This window comes from Theobroma cacao, chromosome 5, assembly GCF_053813885.1.
Source record: "Theobroma cacao isolate CCN51 chromosome 5, ASM5381388v1, whole genome shotgun sequence".
NCBI lineage: Eukaryota > Viridiplantae > Streptophyta > Magnoliopsida > Malvales > Malvaceae > Theobroma > Theobroma cacao.
The window spans coordinates 3352987-3375381 of NC_142643.1; the positions used below are offsets into that span (position 1 = coordinate 3352987).

The following is a 22395-nucleotide window of genomic DNA, read 5'->3' on the forward strand; positions in this document are numbered from 1 at the left end:
CATTAAAGATAATTTTATCCAACTTAATTAAAATATAATTAAAATTATAAAAAAAATTATTTTTGAAAACATCTTACCTATAAAGATTATTTTTAAAAATACTCCTAAAAGAAATAAGGTTTTTTTTTTCCTTTTGGGGCAGAGAATATAAACCAGTGTAACATGTGTATTTGCATATCAAGTGGAGATAGTTAAGAACTTTCCTTTGAACCTCTTGGGGGCATTTCCCCATATCAACATAAGCTCAACTTTTAATTTTTTATTAGTGAATATTTTTTTAAAAAGATGAATTTATTAACCTTCACAACTGTCTGTGAATGTAATTTATAAGTCTAAAGCTGTAATTACCAAAAACTCTAATGACATGTCAAAGAATGGCTCGGGCAAAAAACCTGCGCAATTGGCAAAAGATTAACTGCTCAAAGAATCTCTGGCAACTTTACAAGAGACCAACAGCCAAACAAAAACTAATAGTACTCACACAACTCTGAAGAGCAGCTACTCAAAAAATCTTTGGCAACTTTACAAGAGACCAACAACCAAACAAAGAACTAATAGTACTCGCACTACCCTGAACTCAAAACAAAAGACATAGAGCACAAGAAAACCATGTTGATCAAGCCGAATCACCCTAAGAGACCAAAACGAAGGTTCTCGGAACAGAAATCAGACATCCTAGCACAAAGATCCAACGCAAAACAGAAAAACCAGAACCCCTTGGAACATCAACTTGTCAGTGACATTAACAAGTGAAATATTTTTGCAATACCTTTCCTAATTTCATTCTTTGGCAATGGTAAGGACTTATTTGATTGACAATACTACAATCATGTGCAAACTAGAATAGGAATCATTATAGATTGTGAGGGGGATCTTAAGAATTTTTCAGTTGATTTGTTTAGAATAAGTTTTGAGTCTAAGATAATTAATCAATTGACCTTATTTCATTTTTCATTAATGATAATTAATCAATCATAAGTTTTAAAGATTTATTTAGTTTAAAATAAAAATATAAGAGTTTGATTGAACGAAATAAAACACTAAAGATTTATTTAAATTTTTTTGAATAATTTAATAATTTTTTTAAATATTATACTTAAAAAAATTATCAAAACAAGTATTTAAAAGAAGTTGAGGTACAACCTGCCCTATAAATACCCACAATTAATATCCATCCACTTGTAAAGTGAGAAAGAAAACCTAATAGCACAAATAAAAAGCAATACGCATTCAATTCAATGTTTCCCTCCTATAATTGAGACAAGTGCATGTAGTAATCACTCTCAATTATTAAAACCCACTTGGGATTTATTTTGACTATAGGCTTTGTACAAGTTTGAATTTTATCATATTTATTGCAAAACTAGCTTTAGTACCCATCAGTAAGTAACACACATTGAATGCTTTCTTGCTTAGGGATGAACAATTGATTGGTTCGTCCGTCGAAATTGACCAAATTTTAAAAAAAATCGAATTGATCAAACATCAAGTTAATTCAGTTAGTTTTATTTTAGACAAAAAAAAATCAAAATTTTGTCATTTTTATCTTTTATAAATTACAACAATAAAATTTATAAATTTTACTCATAATTATAAAATATACAATAAATATAAATATAAAAAAAAAACATAACATTTATCCTTTCACTCACATAATTATGCTTTTTCACATAAACCATCAAATTAAAATTTAAGAGTTTTAACCAAGTCTTAACATTCAAGATTTAGCAAAACAAAGATAATAAAATTACATCCACAAAATAAAACAAGACAATCATTGCACATCATCAACTTAGTAATAAGAAAATATATATTTTATATAAATTTAAAAAATATATAAAAATATTATATATATTAACATATATATAATATTAGTTTAATTTTTTGATGATTCGGTTCAAAAATTTTTAAATCGAAAACTAACCAAATATATCAATTGAACTAAATTTTTTAAACTGATAAATCCAATAAATCAATCAGATCAAACCGTTTTATCTAAATTATATTTGATTTGGTTGGATCCTCGATTCAGTCCAATTTTACTCATTCCTATGATCCTATCCATACTTAATTTCTCTTCCAAAATTGATAATTTCAAGCCTACAACTCAATATGAATTTGGGCCTTGAAGATTAGAGATTCTACATTCAAAGCCCATACCGACCCAACTAAAGCCCTGTACTGAAAACCCGTGCAACGCCCAGACCAAACAAATAAACCACGCTATCTGCACTCTGCTGCAGTAGAGCAGCTTAGGAACGGGTAAAAACTTTGCCGCAAATGCCTCCCTTTCCTTCTTCGCTGCTGAATCCGCGCCTCAGTTTCTCCCTTAAACCTTTGTTCCTTTTCATTCAGTCCTCTATTGCGCCTCTACAATTCCCAGTCCCGAGGCAATTGATCTCCGCAAAACCAAGAAACTTCTCTTCCTTAGCTTCGGTTCAGTCGTCCGCAATAGACAATGGCGGCAGCAGCAGCGGCGGCGGAGGAGGCAGGTCCGGCGCACTATCTCCGCCTCCAGTGGCGGAGGAATTTCAGAGAATCGATGTGAATCCACCTAAAGGGACTCGCGACTTCCCTCCTGAAGATATGCGACTCCGTAATTGGCTCTTCAACCATTTCAGAGAGGTTAGTTTTCATTTTTTTGAAGTGTTTACTACGTGATTTTACTTTCGTTTTTTACTTAGAGTTTGTTTCTGTTATTGAAGGTTTCCCGGTTGTTTGGATTCGAAGAGGTTGATTATCCAGTGCTAGAATCAGAGGCTCTGTTCATTAGGAAGGCAGGGGAGGAGATTAGAGATCAGGTTTAGCCTTTTTGTTTCTTAAATGTGTTTAAATATGCAAACATCTTTGATTTGAGTGGTATTTAAATTGAAGTAATTAGATAAGACGAAAGATAAGGTTCTAATGTAGTGTATCCGACAACACAATTTTGTAATTTTTTTTTCATAAAATAGCTAAGTTTATTTGACCAGAGGATGCTTCTAGTCACTTGTGGAAATGAGATGAGTATTCTGCTCACAAGAGCCACTTGCAGTTTCACTAAGAAAGTCATAATGTGATGCTCTAACATTTGATGGCATGAGTGCAAAAGTATTAAGAGTATGCACCGATATGAATTGGTTGATATTTACCCGTGTCTCATTTACATGTAACTTTCTTTTCGGGTAAGGTTTCACTGACTCTTGCTTTTTGTAATTTTTCTATGTGCAGTTGTATTGTTTTGAAGATCGGGGAAATCGTCGTGTTGCATTGAGGCCTGAGCTCACACCTTCTCTAGCAAGGCTGGTGATACAGAAAGGGTATTGAGAATGTTGATTCCACAGCATTTTGCTGCTTATGTTTTTCAAAGAAAAAGAAGCTTCTTGCTTTTGCTTCGAAGTTCAAAGATATAATATTTTATAGTGCAAAAATATTTTGGTGTTCATTTATTTATTTTCTTATTATTTTTGTATCCAGGTACAGATGCCAGATTTTGATCCCACTGTTTTTTTTGGTTCAGAAAATCTTTATCCCTTCCATTGAAGTGGTTTGCTGTTGGTCAGTGTTGGAGGTATGAGAGAATGACAAGGGGACGACGCCGTGAGCACTATCAATGGAATATGGATATTCTTGGTGTACCCGAAGTTACGGTATGTGTTGCCAACTTGGTATGCTTTGTGAACTATTAAGCTCCTCTAGATGCTATTTTCCCTTGCCAACTTGGTAGGGTATGGCCTTTCTTTGCTCTAATTATCTATTTGTAACAATTTATAACCTCTGTAGGACAGCAGTAGCAACATCCAAATTTTTTTATAAACTTGGACATAATTTGTCAATTTCCCCGTCATGTATGCTCACCTGCAACAAAAATGCAGAAATTCCTCCTTACTTTTTGTAGGAACACTCCCTTAGTAAAAATTTAAATTGTTTAGCTGGGCATGTGCATCTAAAGCTTTTTAACCTTGATTCTAATGTTAATGGAATTCTAGAGATGGTTTACATGATGCACTTTGTATGATTTTGTTCGGAGATTCCTCCATTCATTTTCTAGTTATCAAGATTACCATTTTTCCCTTTGTAGGCTGAGGCAGAACTTATTTCTTCCATTGTCACTTTCTTCAAGAGAATTGGAATCTCGGAGTCAGATGTTGGCTTTAAGGTTTCAAGCCGAAAGGTATGATTATTTTATCCTTGCATGGAATGGACCATTTGAGGTCTTTCATGGCTTCCGTGAATACATTCATTGACCTTCTTCAAGTGTTAAGGTTAAAAAGCTATATTTTATTGGTGCTCTCTTTCATGCATTATGTTTTACTTATAGAATTGCAACTTGCATTCACTCTTGATAATATTCTGTGAGTTTGTAATTCATAACTACTTCATAGGTATTGCAAGAAGTATTAAGGTGCTACTCGGTACCTGAAAATTTGTTTGGCAAGGTCTGCATTGTCATTGACAAGGTTAGTTGTTTAGTATTTATGATGTATATAGTGCTGAGTTTTATTCTCTTAGTCCTGGACTAGCTTTTTCTTAACACTTTCTGGTCTTTGGGTTCTTTTTTTTTTGTTTAAGTTTAATGGGAATGTGTTAATGTAGCATCTTATCCTTTCTTTATTTATTTATGCATTTGTGAATTAATGAATTTTTTTTTTTATTTTTGTTGGTTTTGTTATTCTTGAAACAGATTGAAAAGATTCCGATAGATGAGATTAAGAGAGAGTTGAAGGCTACTGGGTTATCGGAAGAGGCTATTGAGGAACTATTGCAAGTTCTTTCCATAAAGTCATTGACAAAGTTGGAAGGTTGGTTTTTCCACAATTTTATGATATGTTATTCGATATTATTTTCTTTAGCCAAGAAAAAAGGCAGGTACTCTCCTTTCCTCTCTAGAAAAAAAAGGTAAAAAGTCAACTCTGTTACAGGTTTACCCTATATGAAGGCAGTTTAAACAAATGTCATTTCCAGCTTCAGGTTTTTCTCTACCATATATCTGGTTGAACTGTTAGCTAATTGGTCTAGTTGACCTTCTACATGTCTCTTATTATGTCATATTTCTAATGGGATGTTGTGTCACAAATTGATGCTATTGACTTCGACAGAATCTCTCTCTCTCTCTCTCTCTCTCACACACACACACACACACAATCACTCTTTTTTTCCTTTTGACACAGGGTTGGTGGGGGGGGGGGTTGGGCTGGCTTCTGTTTTTTGATAAAGATTTGTGTAACCAATTGGAAAAAACGTAAAAAAGTATCACCATCTGAAACAAAGAGAGAAAATAAATAATGACTGCAACATATTGGCATATGGTTGCCCAATGTTCAGTTTTCTTGAATTGTAGCAAATATTTGAAATTAAATATTGCCTTCAGATGCCTTAAAAAAAATTTCTATATCCATGTTAATAGCTTCAAATTGGAATCTGATAGTAAATAAGTATTCAGTTTCTCTCGAGATATGTGATAATCTTATGTGGATAACTACTGTACATAAATCTGTTGTCCTTAGGAAGACATAGCTTAATTCTAATTGTGTGCTATATTCTTTCTTAAATGTAGAGATACTTGGAGGTTCTGGGGAAGCTATTGCTGACTTGAAACAACTCTTCTTACTTGCTGAGAAGTTTGGTTATTCTGAGTGGATTCAGTTTGATGCATCTGTTGTTCGTGGCCTTGCCTACTACACTGGTATTGTGTTTGAGGTTAGATTTATAATATAGTTTTTCCCTCATTGACATGCAGTCTTGGCACGAATATAAGAAACTGAATTTAGATGGACCATTCACATTTACTTCTCCAATCCTACTTCTTGTGGGGGTCTGATGACACTTTTCTAAGCCCATATGTTGTTCCTGCTAATAACTAGTTTGATTTGACTTTTATTGGGGGTAGCGTATTTCTCTATGGCCCAGAAGTCTTCTGACACTTAGGAGATTATAGGTTGCTTTCAATCTGGATGGAATAAAGAATAAACATGTAATTGATCATACAATTGGCAGTTGTATCGAACTATAACATTATAGAGCTTCACCCTGCCCTTGAAATTAATGATATCCGAACTTTACAGGTTGATCCAATAATATTAGGTCTGCCTATGAGTATATGAGATGTTGACTTGCCCATGGCCTGTATTGTAGGATGTAAGCGTGAGAAGTTTCTTGTTGTTTACTCTGATTTATCTTTCAATCATTGGTTTATTTCGTGAAAATTGTCTAAGCTTATTACAGTATTCAATAAAGATTTATCTGTTTTGTTTCCACTTTTTGAACTTCAAGTATGACAAATATTTTTCTCAGGGTTTTGATAGAGAAGGAAAACTGAGAGCTATTTGTGGTGGTGGGCGATATGATCGGTTACTTTCTACTTTTGGTGGGGATGATATTCCAGCTTGTGGCTTTGGGTTTGGTGATGCTGTCATTGTAGAAGTAAGTTAAAGCCTAGAACTAAGTAATCCTATCCTTAATATTTTCTAGTGAATTCATGATTATGTTGTATACAGATGGATAGGGATGTCAACGGATATCCTATTATAGGGTACCAACGGGTACCCTACCCGGTTACACCAGGTTAGGGTACTCCATAAAAAGGTTTGGGTAGGGTTCGGGTAGTGATTTCACTACCTGAATTGGGTGTGGGTAGGGTTCGGGTACCACCTCTTGGGTACCCTTTACCCGAACTTGATTACTATTTATAAATATTTTATTATTATTTTAATAATTAAATTAAAAATTTACAATTTTTACCAACTTTACAAGCAATTTTTTTTTGTTAAAAACTAACAAATATTTGAAAAGTATGGTTACTCTAATTATTAATATGATGACATTAATATATTTAAATTAAAAAATTATTAGATTGTTAATTATGTTTAAATAATTTGAATGTTATATCATATTATAAAGGAATATAATTACTATTATATATATACTTTTAATATAAATATATTTACTTTCTATTTTGTGTTAATATTACAAAAATTATGATTTATAAAATTATTAATTATAATAAATATACCTTATTTATATAATTTTATAATATATATATTTAAAAGAAAGCTTTTGAGATTAGAATAGTTTTGGAATCTAAATGTTTTTTTAATTTCATGAAATTAAGAACAAATCTTTATAATTAATTAAATTAATTCATGAAATTATTATTATTAATTAACTTGTAATGTCTTTTAATATATATAGTTTATATATTGTGTTAATTTATAAGAAATATAATTACTATTTTATATATTAAAATATTTTTTATGTATGCGTGTGTGTATATATATATATATATATGTACTTTAAATATAAATATATTTATTTTTTATTGTGTATTAACATTGTAAAAATTTTAACTCATAAAATTATTAATTACAGTATATATACCTTTATTTATATAAACTTATAACCGATAAACCTAAAGAGAAGTTATGAGATTAGAAAAGTTAATTGGGTAATTGGATACCCATGAAGAAGATTTTAATAATTTTTTTATTTAATCGGGTATTCAAACGGGTTAGGGTACTTATAGGGTAGTGGGAATGTTTTAGGGTTAGGGTAATAATTTTTAAATTATTCGGATAGTTAATAGGTTTAGGGTATTTGATTTTTAATAGGGTTAGGGTTTGGGTACCCTACTCGTTGACATCCCTACAAATGGATTTAATAAATATCAGTAAATTATGGATCATTATGGTATGACACGTCAGGTTATTCATGTCTCATTTTGCTCTCATTTCCTCATTTTACAACTATATTCTCTTTACCATCCATGGTTGATTTGCTTTTAAATTTCTTTTATTTATGCTCTTTTGGCCTTTTGGGTGTGCTTCTGTGGATGTGCTTGTGGCTATTTTGGCGATGTGGGGATTGTGGTTCAAAGTTGCTCAAGGAAAAGGGGCTTCTACCAGAACTCAGCCTTGAAGTAGACAACATTGTGTGTGCTCTGGATTATGATCTTCAAGGAGTAGCTGCTACAGTTGCTACTAAACTCAGGGGAAAAGGCCAAAGTGTTGACTTAGTCTTGGAGAGCAAGCCGCTTAAATGGTACTAATGCCAACAATGTCCTTTTAGATTCTAAATTTGAGCAGAGCTTTTGTCCAATTTCTTTCATGTCTTGAGTTATCATTATTTTGATTTCATACCTGTTTTCTTTTAGGGTGTTCAAACGAGCTGCACGGGCAAATGCAGAAAGACTAATATTGGTAGGAAATACTGAGTGGCAAAAGGGTATGGTTGGTGTAAAAATCCTTTCTTCTGGTGAACAATATGAGATTAAGCTGGATGAACTAGAGTGAAAAAGATGACTCATTTGGCAATTTCTATGTTCATGCTGAATGGACATGTTTCTCAGTTTTGTCAATTCAATTATTTTTCTCCAACTTTAGGTGATCCTTGTGGCCGGAAAAAGAAAAACCCTTTATGTGCAACCTGTATGTATTTTGAGATATTAATAAAATCTATTTATTTAGAAACAGTGAAATGAGGTGGGGGATTGATCAGATCAGTGAAAATGAACTTTAGAAATCATAGGTTTGGTTTTAGAGTTAGACAAAATATATCTCCGACGTGGTTTTCTGCTACTATATGCATACTTATGCCTATCCGTCGGGATGTAATAAATTCATTCTATAATCTAGTTGATCTAATATTTTCTTATATTTTGTATGTAATTAGCATTCTAGGGAACAACTTGCAGCTGCTTGTTGAGGCAAACGTGGCTTGACTTTCAATTCGATGCAAACGTTCCCACGTATCCCAATCCCATCACGAAGAAGGCAACAGCTTGCAGGGACAGATACAAGAAAAAATGGTCTCTTCCATAGATTGCACGATATAGCATAAATATTCCCAGTACGAGTTCCAAGACGTGGATCCTGTTTTTCAAACGTATATGTCAAAAGCTTGCCAGTTAAACAATAAGGAATTAACAAGTTGCGATTTAACTTGTCTCGTAAATATATCCAGCTGTTGAAACCTCAACTTACTAATACCTTTCTTCTCCAACCCGAAATCTGGATTTCTTCAACATTTTGGTGCTGTTCTTCTGCTTTCCAGTGTTCCCTAGCTTTTCAGTCACCACCCATTCGTTGACACGGTTTGCTTCCAGGAGTCCGATAATCGCTGCCTTAGTTCGATGCAGTGACATGACATTCTCAAACAGAATCCAGAAAATCAGAAGATGGATGGACCTGTCCGCTTAACATAAGCACCATTAAAATGGACATGTTTTTATAAGGTTGAAACTGAACACTTTGATATGGTATTAATTCCAGTTACCTTGGGGTGCAGACTGCATTGAGAATGGAAATGGTGGCTGCAATGTAAATGGCTATTGGCTTTGTCAGGTGTACTTCAGGAACCAGAACAGTTGTTGGAATTACTATGCATTAAAAGAAGAGAGTGACCCAATGTGCAATTATCATCCTCATGAAGAAGGATGCATAGATGACATGGAATCTCCTAAAGATCGATATTCTCTGCATAATTATTGAGTTAGCTTTGGAGATTGTTCGCTGGAATTTAAGCCAGTGGCCTGGAGGGAGACGGTGGAGTAACTCACTTCACAAAATATGATTTCTTTAGTCATCTTCCTGAAGAGATTGGCTGGGCCGCATGACCAGCGATGCCGTTGGTATCGATATGCTTTGAAAGCGCTTGGAAGTTCATTTCTGACCCATCAATATGGAAAAATTAAGATGATAAAAGGATTATACCATAGAGTGGGATTAAAACATGGAAATGGGAGGTTGCAGTTTTAGAATCCAGGGTGACTAATGCAGGAACAGGATCCAGTTGGGAAACTTGCTGCAAGGTCCCCCACAAAGAGAAATTTCCAGCCCTTAAGACTAGCTCTCACCGCAAGATCCATGTCTTCCACTGTGGTTCGATCTTTCCATCCACCAGCATCTTTAATGGCTGGAATCCTCCAAACACCTGCAGTCCCTATATTTATAAGTAGTCAATTAAAGATAGTCACCTGCCAAAGCCAAATGTGATTTTACTCTACAGATATTGCTGTTTGGTTTGTACCATTGAAGCCAAAGAATGAACAAGTCGAGGAGCCCACTTCCTGCTCGACACTAAAGTGATAGTCTAGCGACATTTCTCGGAGGTGAGTCACAAGGCCTCCATCAGCATTTACTACAGAGAACAAACTGAATAACAATTTCCTTAAAATTCACCCCAAATAAGTGCTAAATTCCATTCAAACTACTGCCAAATATTCATGCTTCAAATAGTTCAGAGTTGATGAAAGGACTTAATCTCGTTCAATGGCTTTATTACCAAATTTCCATCTGGCCTGAACCAAACCCAACTCAGGGTTCTCTAGTAGATAAGGAACAGTCCTCCAAAGAAAATCCTTGTCAGGCTGGAAGTTTGCATCAAAGATCACCATGAACTCACAATTTTGACATACTGCTTCTCTAAACCTTCCTTAAGAGCACCGGCCTTGTAGCCATTCCTATTGTTCCTGGTTTCATACTTCACATTTACACCTTTTTCTATCCATTTCCGACACTCGAATTCTATTAGTTCCTGTTGGCATCATGCTTTAAGTCATTTAACGTTCACAGATTAATTAGAAGGGCTGATTTAATAATTTTGATTGTGATCGGAGAGATACCCTTAAAACTTCATTGGTGGAGACAGCAAGAACTTGGACTATCAGACGAGGGGATGGCCATGACAGCCCGCATGCAGATCCAATGGAGAGCTTGTACACCTCCAAAGCAAACAAATAAATTAATGGCGCTAATTATTTCTGGATACTTATTTGTTTCAAGTGATATCATCACATTCACAAGTCTCTCAAGATTCTCAAACGGATGAAACCATAGCCACCTAATTCGCAACAAGCCCGGGCTTTTAATTATAAGTTGCTTCACCAAATCTGTTGATGGCTAATTGCCTGATTTACAAATTATTTTTTCTTCTGAACTTTTGGTATAAGCCAAAATACAAAAAAAAAAAAAAAAGGTATAATACCTCAAAAAATCTTAAGTTATTCAAAAAGATTCATATAAATAATATTATTTATTAAGTTCAATTAAAGCTTTATACATATTTTTATTTTAAATTAAAAAAATTCTTAAAACTAATTAAACTGTTGTTAATTAAAAATGACATATTGTTTTTTTTTTAATTTCTATTTCTTCAACATTAGATTATGTAACATCTATTAATAGTTTAATTTCTATCTAGGAGTAAAATTTATTTCTACGCTTTTGACTTAATTTATCTTCTTTTTTTTTTTTACTTAGCCAAATGAAAAGATTATATTAATAATAGGTGTACAAAAGAAAGTGTCCGCTCAAGGGAGTAAAAGCATAATTTGATTTAATTTATCTATAGTTTAAGAATGAGAATTTAGGTAAGAATAAGATTTGTTTTTTTTTTTTTTGGAAAGGCAGGTAAGAATGAGAATATGCAGCAAAGAACTAAGAATATATACCTCCTTCTCATTATACATAGGAATTTGAACCAACAACAAGGGGTGGCTTTTATTAAGCTCTACATCTTTCATGGCTTCCAGGCTATACCTAGTGTATCTTTTCTTCCTCAACACTTTCACACACAAAATGACAATCGCCATGTAGACTCGTTCAATGAAAAGCCTTATAGACATGAGTGAGCACAAGAGAATTTCAAGGCGAAGAAGGGGAACAAAAAATGAAACCCTTAGAATAGACTTCCATGCATGGTTAGGTTGTTTGTCACGCTTATTACTCTTACCTCCCGCTCTTGAAACACTAAATTTCTCATTCTCTCTCTTTTTTGTGCGCTTAGTTTTGAAAGGAAAAAGAGTTTTGAGCATAGAGCCTAGGAGCTAGGGCAGTGACTTGATGCTGGAGGTGCACCAAGAGGATGCAGCATCTGTCACATATTCAGGTATTACCTTAAATAGAAATGGGAAATTGGAAAAGAAGATATGAAAACTTTGGTTTGATTTAGGAAGAAGAATGTAGTAGAATGCATTGACTCCTTGCAAATGAAAGTCCTTATATCTTGAGAGACACACGATCTGCATGCAAGCCTATAGGGCTGCAACGTATTTATAGTTTGATAGCTGGATGTGAGGCCATTCTGCAGACAAGGGCAATCAAAAGTTTCTAGAGTTTGACCTTTAATTGAAGGTTCCATTTTGATGTCATAAATCCTTTACACTTCATTTTTGTTTATGGGATTGTGGATTTATATGTTCAATCCAGTCAATCATAAGTAGATACACGTAAACAAAATCAAGCTGGCATTTATTGTTCTTCTTAGTTTGCGCTTCTCTTTTTCTTCCTTTTTAAGAAGAAAAATAGATATGTTTCAAATGTTGATTGTTTGGATTGATGAGTGAATGAGACTTGTTCAAAATTAGTATATTTCATAAGATTCAAATATTCCACATTACCAAGATATAAGAGAGGTGAATGACTTATACATGACAATCCATTATGGGCTTGTTAGAAGCAAGGAAAAAGGAGTAGGCTTGTGTGCATACAAAATTGGGTCAGATTTTCCCCCTTCAAGCAAATATACACGTGGGCTATGCCCAAGTGAATTTTTGTACCTTGGCTTTAACTTTTTTTTTAAGCTTTTCAGCATTTGATTGAAATGGACTCAAACTCTACCATGCTTACCTAGCTCTTCTGGTTTTGCTCTAATGTCTATCTGACTAAATACTGTTAGCTACAATGTATACCTGACTCAGTAGTATACCTTATTTGGTACAACGTTCACTTCATTCCCTATCTATAAATACAGCCTCACACCCTCACTCACAACACACACCAAAGCCTTTCATCTTCTCTTAAGTTTTCTCTGCATATTTTCTCTACTTTCTTTCTTAGCTGGGTTCTTTCTTTCTGCTGTTCCTATCATCTCTTAATAGTTTCTGCAAACTATAAAGAAGGGTTTGTTGAATCTTGGAGGATAACCGTTATAGTCCTTTTACACCGAGTTTTATATTCCGAAGGAGCAAAAATTATTGTAAAAGACAGTGATACCACGCCTCAGACTTTTTACTGTTTTTACTTTCTTCATTTTATATTCCTTTGTTTCCCATATTTTTTTCTAACAAGACTATTTATATAAGTTCGATTTATTATGAAAATATTAAGAGAACATTTTTATATGTTTAATAAGTTTAATTGGTTGAATTAACAAGTTTAATTAAGATTGGATTTAAAACTTCATCGGTGGAGAAATCAAGAGCTTGAAGTATGAAAGGATTGGATGGCCATGACAGCTCGTATGCAACTCCAATGGAGAGCTTGTGCACCTTCAAAACAAACGAATAAATAAATAGGCCTAGTGATATCATCACATTTTGCACGTCTCTCAAAGTTCCCAAAATAGATGAAATCATAGCCATGCCTAATTCAAACAAGCTTTATCGATTGCAAACCCAGGCTTTTCGGTTAAGGTTACTTTACGAAATCTATTTATGGGTCCAAAAACAAAATGAAGAAGAAATCTACATACTTGTCTACTTTCATGAAGAGGTGCAATATGATTAATTTAAAAGCAGTTCAATTTTATTTTCATTTTAAGTTTTTGTAAGTCGAAGAGAAAAAGAAAAAGTCAACTACACAACTGAACAAAGATGAATTTCCTTGTCCACTTTAAAGGAGCTGTGCATTTTAACAAAATGTAGGAGTTACTTTAGTTTCTTGAAAGATTTGTATTTTTCTCTATCTATTAGCCAAAAATCATAAAAAGAAAATAATTAATTGTGTGAGAGTTGCTTGGCATTAGTATCTCTTGACCATTCTTTTCTTTTTCTGTTTTGAGAAGGACAAAATGATAGGCTACAACATGGGTCAGATTGGAATTGGTTGGAATTGCCTGCGGTTCTAACCTCATAATCTCCTCTCAAGCATTTGCAACCTTGAAATTGTCAGAAGAAGAATTGATCCAAACAATACTAACCTCTTGAGAGGGATTAGGATAAAGAACTTCACACAAAGAAATATTAGCCAATCATATCATCCATCACCAGAAATAGCTCTTAGCTCTAATTCTCTATCAAATCCCCGTGGAGGAAATTTGTCACATTGAAAGTTCTAAAAGTGGAAAAAGGAAACAGATCAATCTCTATGATTAAATTATGCAATAAGCTTAAACCGTTTTCATGTACTAAATTGATGCTTGAAAAATAAAACAAAGTATGATAATACAATCAAAGTTTTTGCGTTTACATCCTATAACACAAGACAAATGGGCAAACAAATAGATGACAAAACTTTTTTGAAGTTTTTTTTTTTTGAAAAAGTGAAATACAAAAGTGTTTGACAGAATTGATGAGAACATTAAGAGAATTGAGAGGAAAATTAGAGAGTTTAATGGGCTGAAAAATACAAAGGAATTGGAAGAGAGGGAGAAAGTATTAAAAGATTAATGAGTGAATTGTGGGGGGCTTAGAGAAACAAGGAATTGATGTGGAGATAGAAAAAGGGAAAGAAGGGTAAATGAGGGAGATTAAAAACAGTAGGTTTTTTCAAAATAAGGCAAAAGTGAGGAACCAAAGAAATAACATTCTTGGACTTCATGTGAATGGGAGATGGAAGGATGAATCAAGGAAGTTCGTAGAGGGAATTTACAAACTTTTCAAAAAATCTTTTGAATTTGAAGGTGAGAGAGGCCTATGTTCTCTGGTATTTCATTCAAAAAAAAATCTCAAAAGGAGATAGAAAATTTTTGAAAGCGATGGTTAATATTAAAAGAAGTAGCTTGATAGTGTGATGGCTCAAAAATCTTGGGTTTGAATGAATTTAACTTTATTTTTTTCAAAAGAGTGGGGAGCAGTAAAACATGATTTGTTGGACTTTGTGCTTAATTTTTTAACATCAGGTAGTGTAATCAACTCCTCATATAAGATAGCGGTAAAGATATTGGCAGGTAGATTAAGGAGAGTGATTGCCTTGGTAATAAGTGATACGCAAAGTGCATTTGTTGGAAGTAGGCAAATAATTAATGGGATTTCTAATCGACATCACACATTACTCGATCCATTCAATCCATTTTCCTGCAAAACTTTGTTTTTTTTGATTACTTGAAACAAGAACAACCATTCCACTGAGAAAAATGGAAATGGATTGGGTGGATTGAGGAGTGTGTGATGTCGACTAAAATGCATTTTAAAGTAGGGAGACCACCGTTCTTTTACTTGGGAATGCCTTTGGGTGCAAACCTAAGGAAAACAAGTATGTGGAAACTGATAGTAAAGAGATTTCGAGATAGGCTTGTAGGGTGGAAAGGGAGAATGCTCTCGATGGGTGGGAGAGTAATATTGATTAACTCGACATTATTATCATTACCATTGTACTACATGTCATTATTCAAAGCTTCTAAGTGCATGATTAAGAAACTAGATTTGATGAGGAATTTTTTGTGAAAAGGTAATGATGATAAGAGAAAGATCTCAAGAGTAAAATGAGAAGTAATTTGCCCACTAAAGAATAAAGGTGGTTTGGGGACCACAAATTTGATGGAAAAGAATGTAGCACTCATTAGTAAGTGGTGGTGGATGTATGAAGTGGAGAGGGATTCATTATGGAGGTAAGTCATATTGGAAAAAATGGGAAAAGCACCTAAGAATTGATTCTATCTTTGAGAAGAAAAACAGTGATGACCATAGTGTGAAAGGACATTATGGAGATTACCTAAGTGAAGGGTATGTCAAGTTTCATAAGAGTAAAAGGTTGTAGATGGTTATTATGGAATAGAAATAACAAAATTGATTTTTGGCATGATAAGTGGTTTAATTTCATTTTTTTAATAAGCTTTTTAATATTTAATTGAATAAAAGTTTTGGATTATTTCAATTGTAACTATTCAAATAGAGAACAAAAATTTTCTGGGTATAAGTCTTATAGAACTTGTTAGCCCTATACATGTCACACCCAAAAAATTGATGTTAAGTAAGAAACATAATCTTAAGAGCAAAACTCCCACTGCTTGTCAAACCTCCTTAATTTTAATCCTTCCACTTATGTATTTATCTAAGTTTCATTACTATAATGTTACCTAAAAAAACCCAATAAACAAGTTCCACTTATGTACAATCAACACATAAATCATTATCCGTCGTCGTTTTCGTAGTTGAGACTCACTGAAATTATTATCTCTTTTGACCTTGCTTTACAATTAGAAAAATAAAAATGAAACCCTTTTTTAGAGGTGTGAAGGGTCATTCAGAGAAGACTAGAATAATGTCTCAAATCCAAGCAACCAATATTTCCTCCCTCGTAATTCTTGTCTTTGCCAAATGATTCATATATTCATTTGACTCACGTAAGATATAAGTCACTTTTATTATCCTGATCAACTCTTTCAGTTCATAGCTCATCTGGAAGTTTCTCCACAATTTCCATGGTATCTCTTAAGTCCACAACACACTGTATACGCCATATAACCATAAAAGAAGTCAGGACCATTCACAAAAGTCCAACTCGTTCTTTGTTCGGCACTAAGCATTTAAAAACAAGATCTCTTTTGTTACACATCTTCTACTAAGGAACCCGTTCTACTATATGTTCTCTATTTTATTCAAACAATGGTCTCCTTTATTGAGGTCTCGTAAGTCATTACTAGAAAATCCTTCCAACTAATATCACACTTGAGTCTTTTTCTATTGATTAATTCAACTTCATTCCTTCGCTAACATATAACACCAAATAGAAAGGCCTCTCTTCTTCCCACTTTATTATTGCATAAATCCCTCAAGCCTCCTATCCCTTAAACAATTTTGGCTCGATCAATTCCTTGTTTGTTGTAATGTTTTTAATCCCTTTCATTGTACTGATCTTCTTCATGATCTTCCCCCTCGCTATTGATTACTGTTAATCCTAGTGTTTTCTATATCTCTCAATAATTTTTTGCCTCTTCTAAAATCATAAAATTTTATTCAACATATCACTGTCAGTGAAATATGCATTTATCACTTTATCCTCATTTTTTCCCACCTCCGGTTCCTTTTTTTTTTCTTTCTTTTTCCTTTTCCCATTTTTATATTTCCTAGACGCAACTCAATATCATTTATCAACTCTACATTTTTGTTTCTTGTCTTCGTCGACCTTGTGAGGGTATGTAAATGATCTTCTTCTTTTGTTATCGTTATTATCTCTTTTTCTCTCTCATTTTCTTTGTTTCCCTCCCCTCTGTTTCCTACTCTCCATCTCTCTCTTTATTCTTTTCTTTTTTTCTTCCTTTTGATTTGTTTGCCCAACCTCATTCATGTATTCAGGCCTATTCTCTTCATTTTGATCTTTATTAGGCCAATTCCTTTCATCTAGCTTATTCTTTTTAAATCTTGTTTTGTTGTTGGGCTCTTATTTTCTCTTTTGGGTCCTTCTAATTGTTGTTGGGCTTCTCTAATACTCTAATCCATTTTATCACTCTTTTTTTTTTATCCCTTTTCTATATTTTTTAATCCTCTTCTCTCCAAGCTCGCAATTTCTTTGTCCATACAACTAAAAACCATCTTCCCTAAACTATTCACATTATTTTATAGGAAAGAATTTACGGTTAATGAGTCATATAGAGGGATAATAGGGAGGGTCAAAGATTGAAGATTGAAGATTGAGTTTAAGAGGAGACTTTTAAGTGGAAAAAGAGCTAAAGAATCAACAGTTGATGAAACTTGATGATATAAGAGTAAAAGGTGAAGAGAGGGTAGGTTAGTTTGAAAGTTTGATGAGCATGGAAATTTTTTAGGAAAAAAACTAACAAAACTTTTGGGGGAACTACGGGGGGACAGAATTGAAGAGACGTTGAAAACTTAAAGTACCTCTCAAGCTACAATGTCTCTTATGGCTCGCATATCTAAGTAAGATTCCCACAAAAGAGTTCTCAGTCTCTTTAAGAGTGAAATTAGAGAAAGATGAGCAAAAATGCCCTCAGTGCTCATAAAAAATTGAGGAATATAGTCATTTGCTCCTAAGTTTTAGGTGGAATTGGGAATTTTGGGTGGAGATCATGAGTTGGTGGTTTGTGAAAGGTGTCTTCCAAATTCAATATCAAACTTTTTTTGACAAAGTGAATTAATAAGAAAGTGGGGTGAGAAGGGGAGATAAAAACGCAATTTTGGTGTAGCTTTATGGACATTGTGGGGTGTGAGGAATGAGACAATTTTTGAGAAAAAAATGTAAAATGTATGATTTGGTATCTTTCATAAAGGTTAGAACTTTATTTTGGACAAAGGTATCAGAAGAGGGAACAGTTGTAAATGAGGCTAAGTGGTGGGCGAATTCAAGAGTAGAGTTAAGGACACCTTGTGAGAAGATGATTAAAGAAAGGAAAGAGGTACAGTGGCAACTACCTAGTGAAGGTTTCTTGAAATTCAATATTGATGGATTAGCTCGGTGAAAGCTAGGTTTTGTGAGGGTGGTAGGACTGTTGAGAGATGAGGTAAACTATATACTAGCTTTGTTTTCAAGACCAATAAAGGTGTATGAGTTGAACTATGCTGAGTCAATAGCCATAAAAGTGGCATTGGAGGTCTTTTGTTAGTTGGAGTGTTTAGGAAAAAGGTGTGAGACTCTGACTTTTATAGACACGTAACCCAATGTAAGAATGGTGATGTGGACAAGGGCAATTTTGTCCTTTCTTAGTGAGTTTGTTCTTGATCAAATTATTTGATATCCAAAGTTTTCAAATTTTTGATTGTTGGAAACTTACTTTATATTTTATTAAATATAATAAGGGATTTAAAAGAGAAAATGTTAAAAAAAAGTTTAAAATATATTCTTTGGAAGTTATTTCAAATTTCATTTAGATTTCATGGAGGCTAAAAAAAATGTGTGGAAATATTTAACTAAAGACAAAATTGTAAGTTTGGCATAAACTCTTTTTTTTACTTAGTCAAAGCTTCCAACAGAAGCTTAACATTTTCATACTTTTCCTCATTTAGTTGGCTGGCCACCAAAGCACATGTTCTTTGCTATCTTCCATTTCCCTTGTCATAACTGTACAAGACTTCACTCTTCCTTCAACATGTTTCAATTTTGTTTCTTTTTTCTCTCTTTTTTTCAAGTTTCTTCTTCCATCTTTCATCTTTTTTTTCTTTTTCATCTTTTGGAATGGCTATTCCTTCCTCCATAGACAAACCAAACATAGGGAGAAAATTTTTGGATCCTATAAGTGAATAAGAAATAGAGAAAAAATGAAGTACAATTGATCATCTAGTTGATTTAATATGTACAAAGTTAAGCTCAAAACATTTTTACAAAGATAGGAGTGAAGCACACTTGAAAAGAGAACTTTTTAACACTTCTAGGCTTTAATCTTGATCTTGGATGGTTTTCTCCTCATTTATAATCATTTAAAACCCTTTAAATACTTAAAGGACAATTTCTAACCATTGTTAGCCATTATTTTGTCTTCTAGTGGTTAAATTCAAATATTTTGGTAGTGACCCTTTAATCGGTTAAAGATGGCTTCAACCGATTAAGCCCTCTTTGACTTGCAGTCTGCTTCCCTACATTAACCAGCTAGAGATGACTTTAACTGATTAAGAACTTTTTATTTTAAGGCTTCTTCAAGTAGCTATTTCCACTAGCCTTCTTCCAATTGATTAATCCCCCATTTAATTGATTGAAGTTTCTCTTTCTTTAATCCTTAATTGATTAAAATGGGCTTCAACCAATAACAAATTCTTAAAATTTGAAACTCCTTATTTGGTGCCCTTTAACATTCCACATAACTTTGAATTTGAATTTTGACGCTTCTTGGTGCTTCAAGTTTGAACTTTACTAGTTAACTTAATTGGTTAACTAGTTAACATGCTTCTAGTTTTGAATCTAACACCTTCTTAATCAGTTAAACCTTGTGCCAACTTATTCAAATTTTTCTGTCTAGCTTTGATGTAGCACCAGTGTTGCCTTAACTAATTAAGGCTTCTTGTTAATCATTTAAAATTAACTTGTCTCCAGTGAGCTCTATCTTCTTTACTTGTTTAATTGATTAACTGATCTTGTAATTGAGCAAGCTTCTTGACTTGCTTTCAAACAACAAATAAGTTAAATAATTTAAGCTTTCTCCTACACACTTAAATAATATAATTAGACACCAATGAATAAGAATGTTTTCTTATCATAAAAAACACATAGAGTCAACATTATTTCTTTTATTTTTTATGATGACAAAACACTCTTAGATTAAGAGTGTAATGTCTATGTTTATATTATATATCTATGTGTGGGTGAGAGATTACTCCCCCTTAATATATGCTCCCCATAATATGTGCACAAAAAACAATTTTAAGATTTTCCTTTAATATTTAAATTAGACTTTAATGAATGAGGAATTATAAGCACTCATACAACTAAGTCATATAAGCTTATAGATATAGTTCAATAACTTCAAGAGTTAAGTTTGTAACTATGTAAGAACAAATGTATGCGAGTTAAATCATTTCAAGAACTTGTTAAGGATCACTCATATAATGTTCAAGCAAATTTAATCATTCTATCATAATCAAAACTATAATAATTTTAAAGTTAACGAAGAAAGTTTAACTCTACAGATCGTGGCTTCACACAAGCTAGCCACTATGTCAACTGTGGAGGTAATAACCATATGCAATTAGATATCCAACAAAAGGAAAGAAAGTGGAGTAGTGCGCCAAATCTGTGAAAAGTCGAAACATACAACTAATCAGTGTTGACAAGGATTCAATCAAACTTATCAACTAGAGATAGCTTTTTATTGCACTTTCACTGTCTGATAGCAAAGATCATGCATATCGTCTCTTGACACTGTTGCAACTCTACAAATGACTCTAGATTGTGTTAAGCTTAATACTTGCATTCCTTATTCTAATTTTGATAAAATAATGGTCGGAAATGAAGAGTATCTTAATGTTATTCATGTTGGTAATGCCTCCCTGCAACTTGAATCAAATGCCTTGAAATTAGATAAGGTTTTGGTTGTTCTGAAATCAAAGCCAATCTATTATTTGTTGGTCAATATTTAACTTCACAATTTTCATATAATGGTGAATTTTCTTGTGATGGATTTGTGATAAAGCACAAGACAATGAAGAAAATAATTGCAAAAGGCAATTTACATGAAAATATATACAGATTGGTTTCAGAGTTCGTTGATATTACTTTCTTTTAAAAGGCAATACTAATACCAATGAAATTTTCCATGAAAAATTTTTGTTGGTAATAGTTTTTTCCAACGAAAAATTTTGTTGAATAATTTGGTGGGTTTAAATTATTTTGGCATCTAAAAAATTTCCAACAAAAATTTTTTTGTTAGAAAATTTCATCAAAAAATTTAGTGAGAGTGAATATTTCCAACAAATTTTTTTTCGTCAAAAAAAGACAAATTTTCTTGTAGTGTTTGTGTGGCACTAGTGGCTTGGACATCCAAATGGGAAGGTGGTTGATTTTTTGAAGCAAAATAAATTGATATCATGGAAGGATAATGTTGCTATAAACACTTTTTGCAATAGTTTTTCCATTAGGATTATTTCTTTTCAGTAATTTAAATATTATGTTGTGTTTATCAATGAATGCACCAGATTTATGTGGTTTTTAAAGCAAAAATCAAATGTATTTAAATGTGTTATGAACTTTCATGCATCCCTCAAAATTCAATTCTAGAAAAGCATGAAATTGTTTCAATATGATAAATGAGGTGAATTCTCGAATATAAACAGTTCTGAGACATTCTTACTTGATCATGGAATCAAACATCAAATATCCTGTCCTGACACACTTGAAAAAAATGGATTGGTTGAGATGAAACATCGCAACATAAATGAACTTGGTCTTACTATACTCTTCTTGTTCCCAAGAAATTTTGGATGGAGGCGTTCGGAACTGCAACTTGGCTTATTAATAGACAACCATAAACATGCATGGTGAGTCCAATAGAAAAATTAACTGGGCAAAAACCATAAACATATTGCAACCCCATTTTATACAATGGATTCTATTATTGTTTGAGCCCGAAGGGGAGTTTTTCAAGTATTTGATCCTGAAGACGTTGAACAAAGCCGGATTGTACTGCCTTGGTGGAAACCGTAGGAGAATTCTTACCTTTTCTCATCACAAAAAATAAATAAAAGAAAAATTGTTCATGTTTTGAAATGGGATCCCACTGAGAAGATCTTCCTATCAGTGAAAAGTTTGGAAAGCTAGCAACATCCATTAGACAAGGAAATTTCAAATGAAAGAGAGACGAGAGTCTCAAGCTTTAATACTAAGGCATGATTAACGGTCTAATACATGAGCAAACACTTGATTGTCCAGATTCAATTTTCACAAGGTAAGAATTGAGTAGGAATCATGATTTCTAAGGACCTTTTTTCCCAATGCAGGGTGTCAGCTTGTGCAGTTGATTGATGGTTTGGGTACCAAACAAAAACACTGACCCACTCCCAATATTCATGTGGGAAAAAGAAAAGTAACGAGAAGCTTC

At 33.2% G+C, this 22395-nt stretch overlaps 3 protein-coding genes across 3 annotated transcripts; 1 reads left to right on the forward strand and 2 right to left on the reverse strand.

The window, feature by feature from the left end:
- The first annotated feature begins 2231 nt into the window (after window positions 1-2231).
- LOC18598019 (Class II aaRS and biotin synthetases superfamily protein) lies at window positions 2232-8452 on the forward strand. The gene is made up of 11 exons (XM_088806707.1): window positions 2232-2625; window positions 2706-2801; window positions 3211-3299; window positions 3500-3629; window positions 4061-4153; window positions 4365-4439; window positions 4664-4781; window positions 5537-5679; window positions 6274-6402; window positions 7853-8016; window positions 8129-8452. The coding sequence occupies exons 1-11, from the start codon at window positions 2281-2283 to the stop codon at window positions 8265-8267; spliced, it is 1521 nt and encodes a 506-aa protein (XP_088662833.1). The 5' UTR covers window positions 2232-2280; the 3' UTR covers window positions 8268-8452.
- Window positions 8453-8610: 158 nt separating this feature from the next.
- LOC148762359 (glucomannan 4-beta-mannosyltransferase 1-like) lies at window positions 8611-9133 on the reverse strand. Its single transcript, XM_088806708.1, has 2 exons — window positions 8964-9133; window positions 8611-8846 (listed from the first exon to the last, which is right to left on the reverse strand). Exons 1-2 carry the CDS (start codon window positions 9116-9118, stop codon window positions 8699-8701), a joined length of 303 nt encoding a protein of 100 aa, XP_088662834.1. The 5' UTR covers window positions 9119-9133; the 3' UTR covers window positions 8611-8698.
- A 324-nt stretch (window positions 9134-9457) lies between these two features.
- LOC18598020 (glucomannan 4-beta-mannosyltransferase 1-like) lies at window positions 9458-11788 on the reverse strand. The gene is given in 7 exon segments (XM_088806335.1): window positions 9458-9647; window positions 9780-9915; window positions 10003-10113; window positions 10258-10380; window positions 10383-10509; window positions 10598-10696; window positions 11426-11788. Coding segments are annotated over 7 exon segments (1149 nt in total).
- Between the last annotated feature and the right edge of the window lie 10607 nt (window positions 11789-22395).

Bases quoted from the DNA above. Each gene is read 5' to 3' on its own strand.
- LOC148762359 (XM_088806708.1), bottom strand. From the start codon at position 9,118: ATGTCACTGCATCGAACTAAGGCAGCGATTATCGGACTCCTGGAAGCA. The intron at 8,847-8,963 runs GTATTAGTAAGT...TTTGAAAAACAG, and splicing joins TTTCGGGTTGGAGAAGAAAG to GATCCACGTCTTGGAACTCG.
- LOC18598019 (XM_088806707.1), top strand. From the start codon at position 2,281: ATGCCTCCCTTTCCTTCTTCGCTGCTGAATCCGCGCCTCAGTTTCTCC. The intron at 2,802-3,210 runs GTTTAGCCTTTT...TTCTATGTGCAG, and splicing joins GGGAGGAGATTAGAGATCAG to TTGTATTGTTTTGAAGATCG. The intron at 4,782-5,536 runs GTTGGTTTTTCC...TCTTAAATGTAG, and splicing joins GTCATTGACAAAGTTGGAAG to AGATACTTGGAGGTTCTGGG.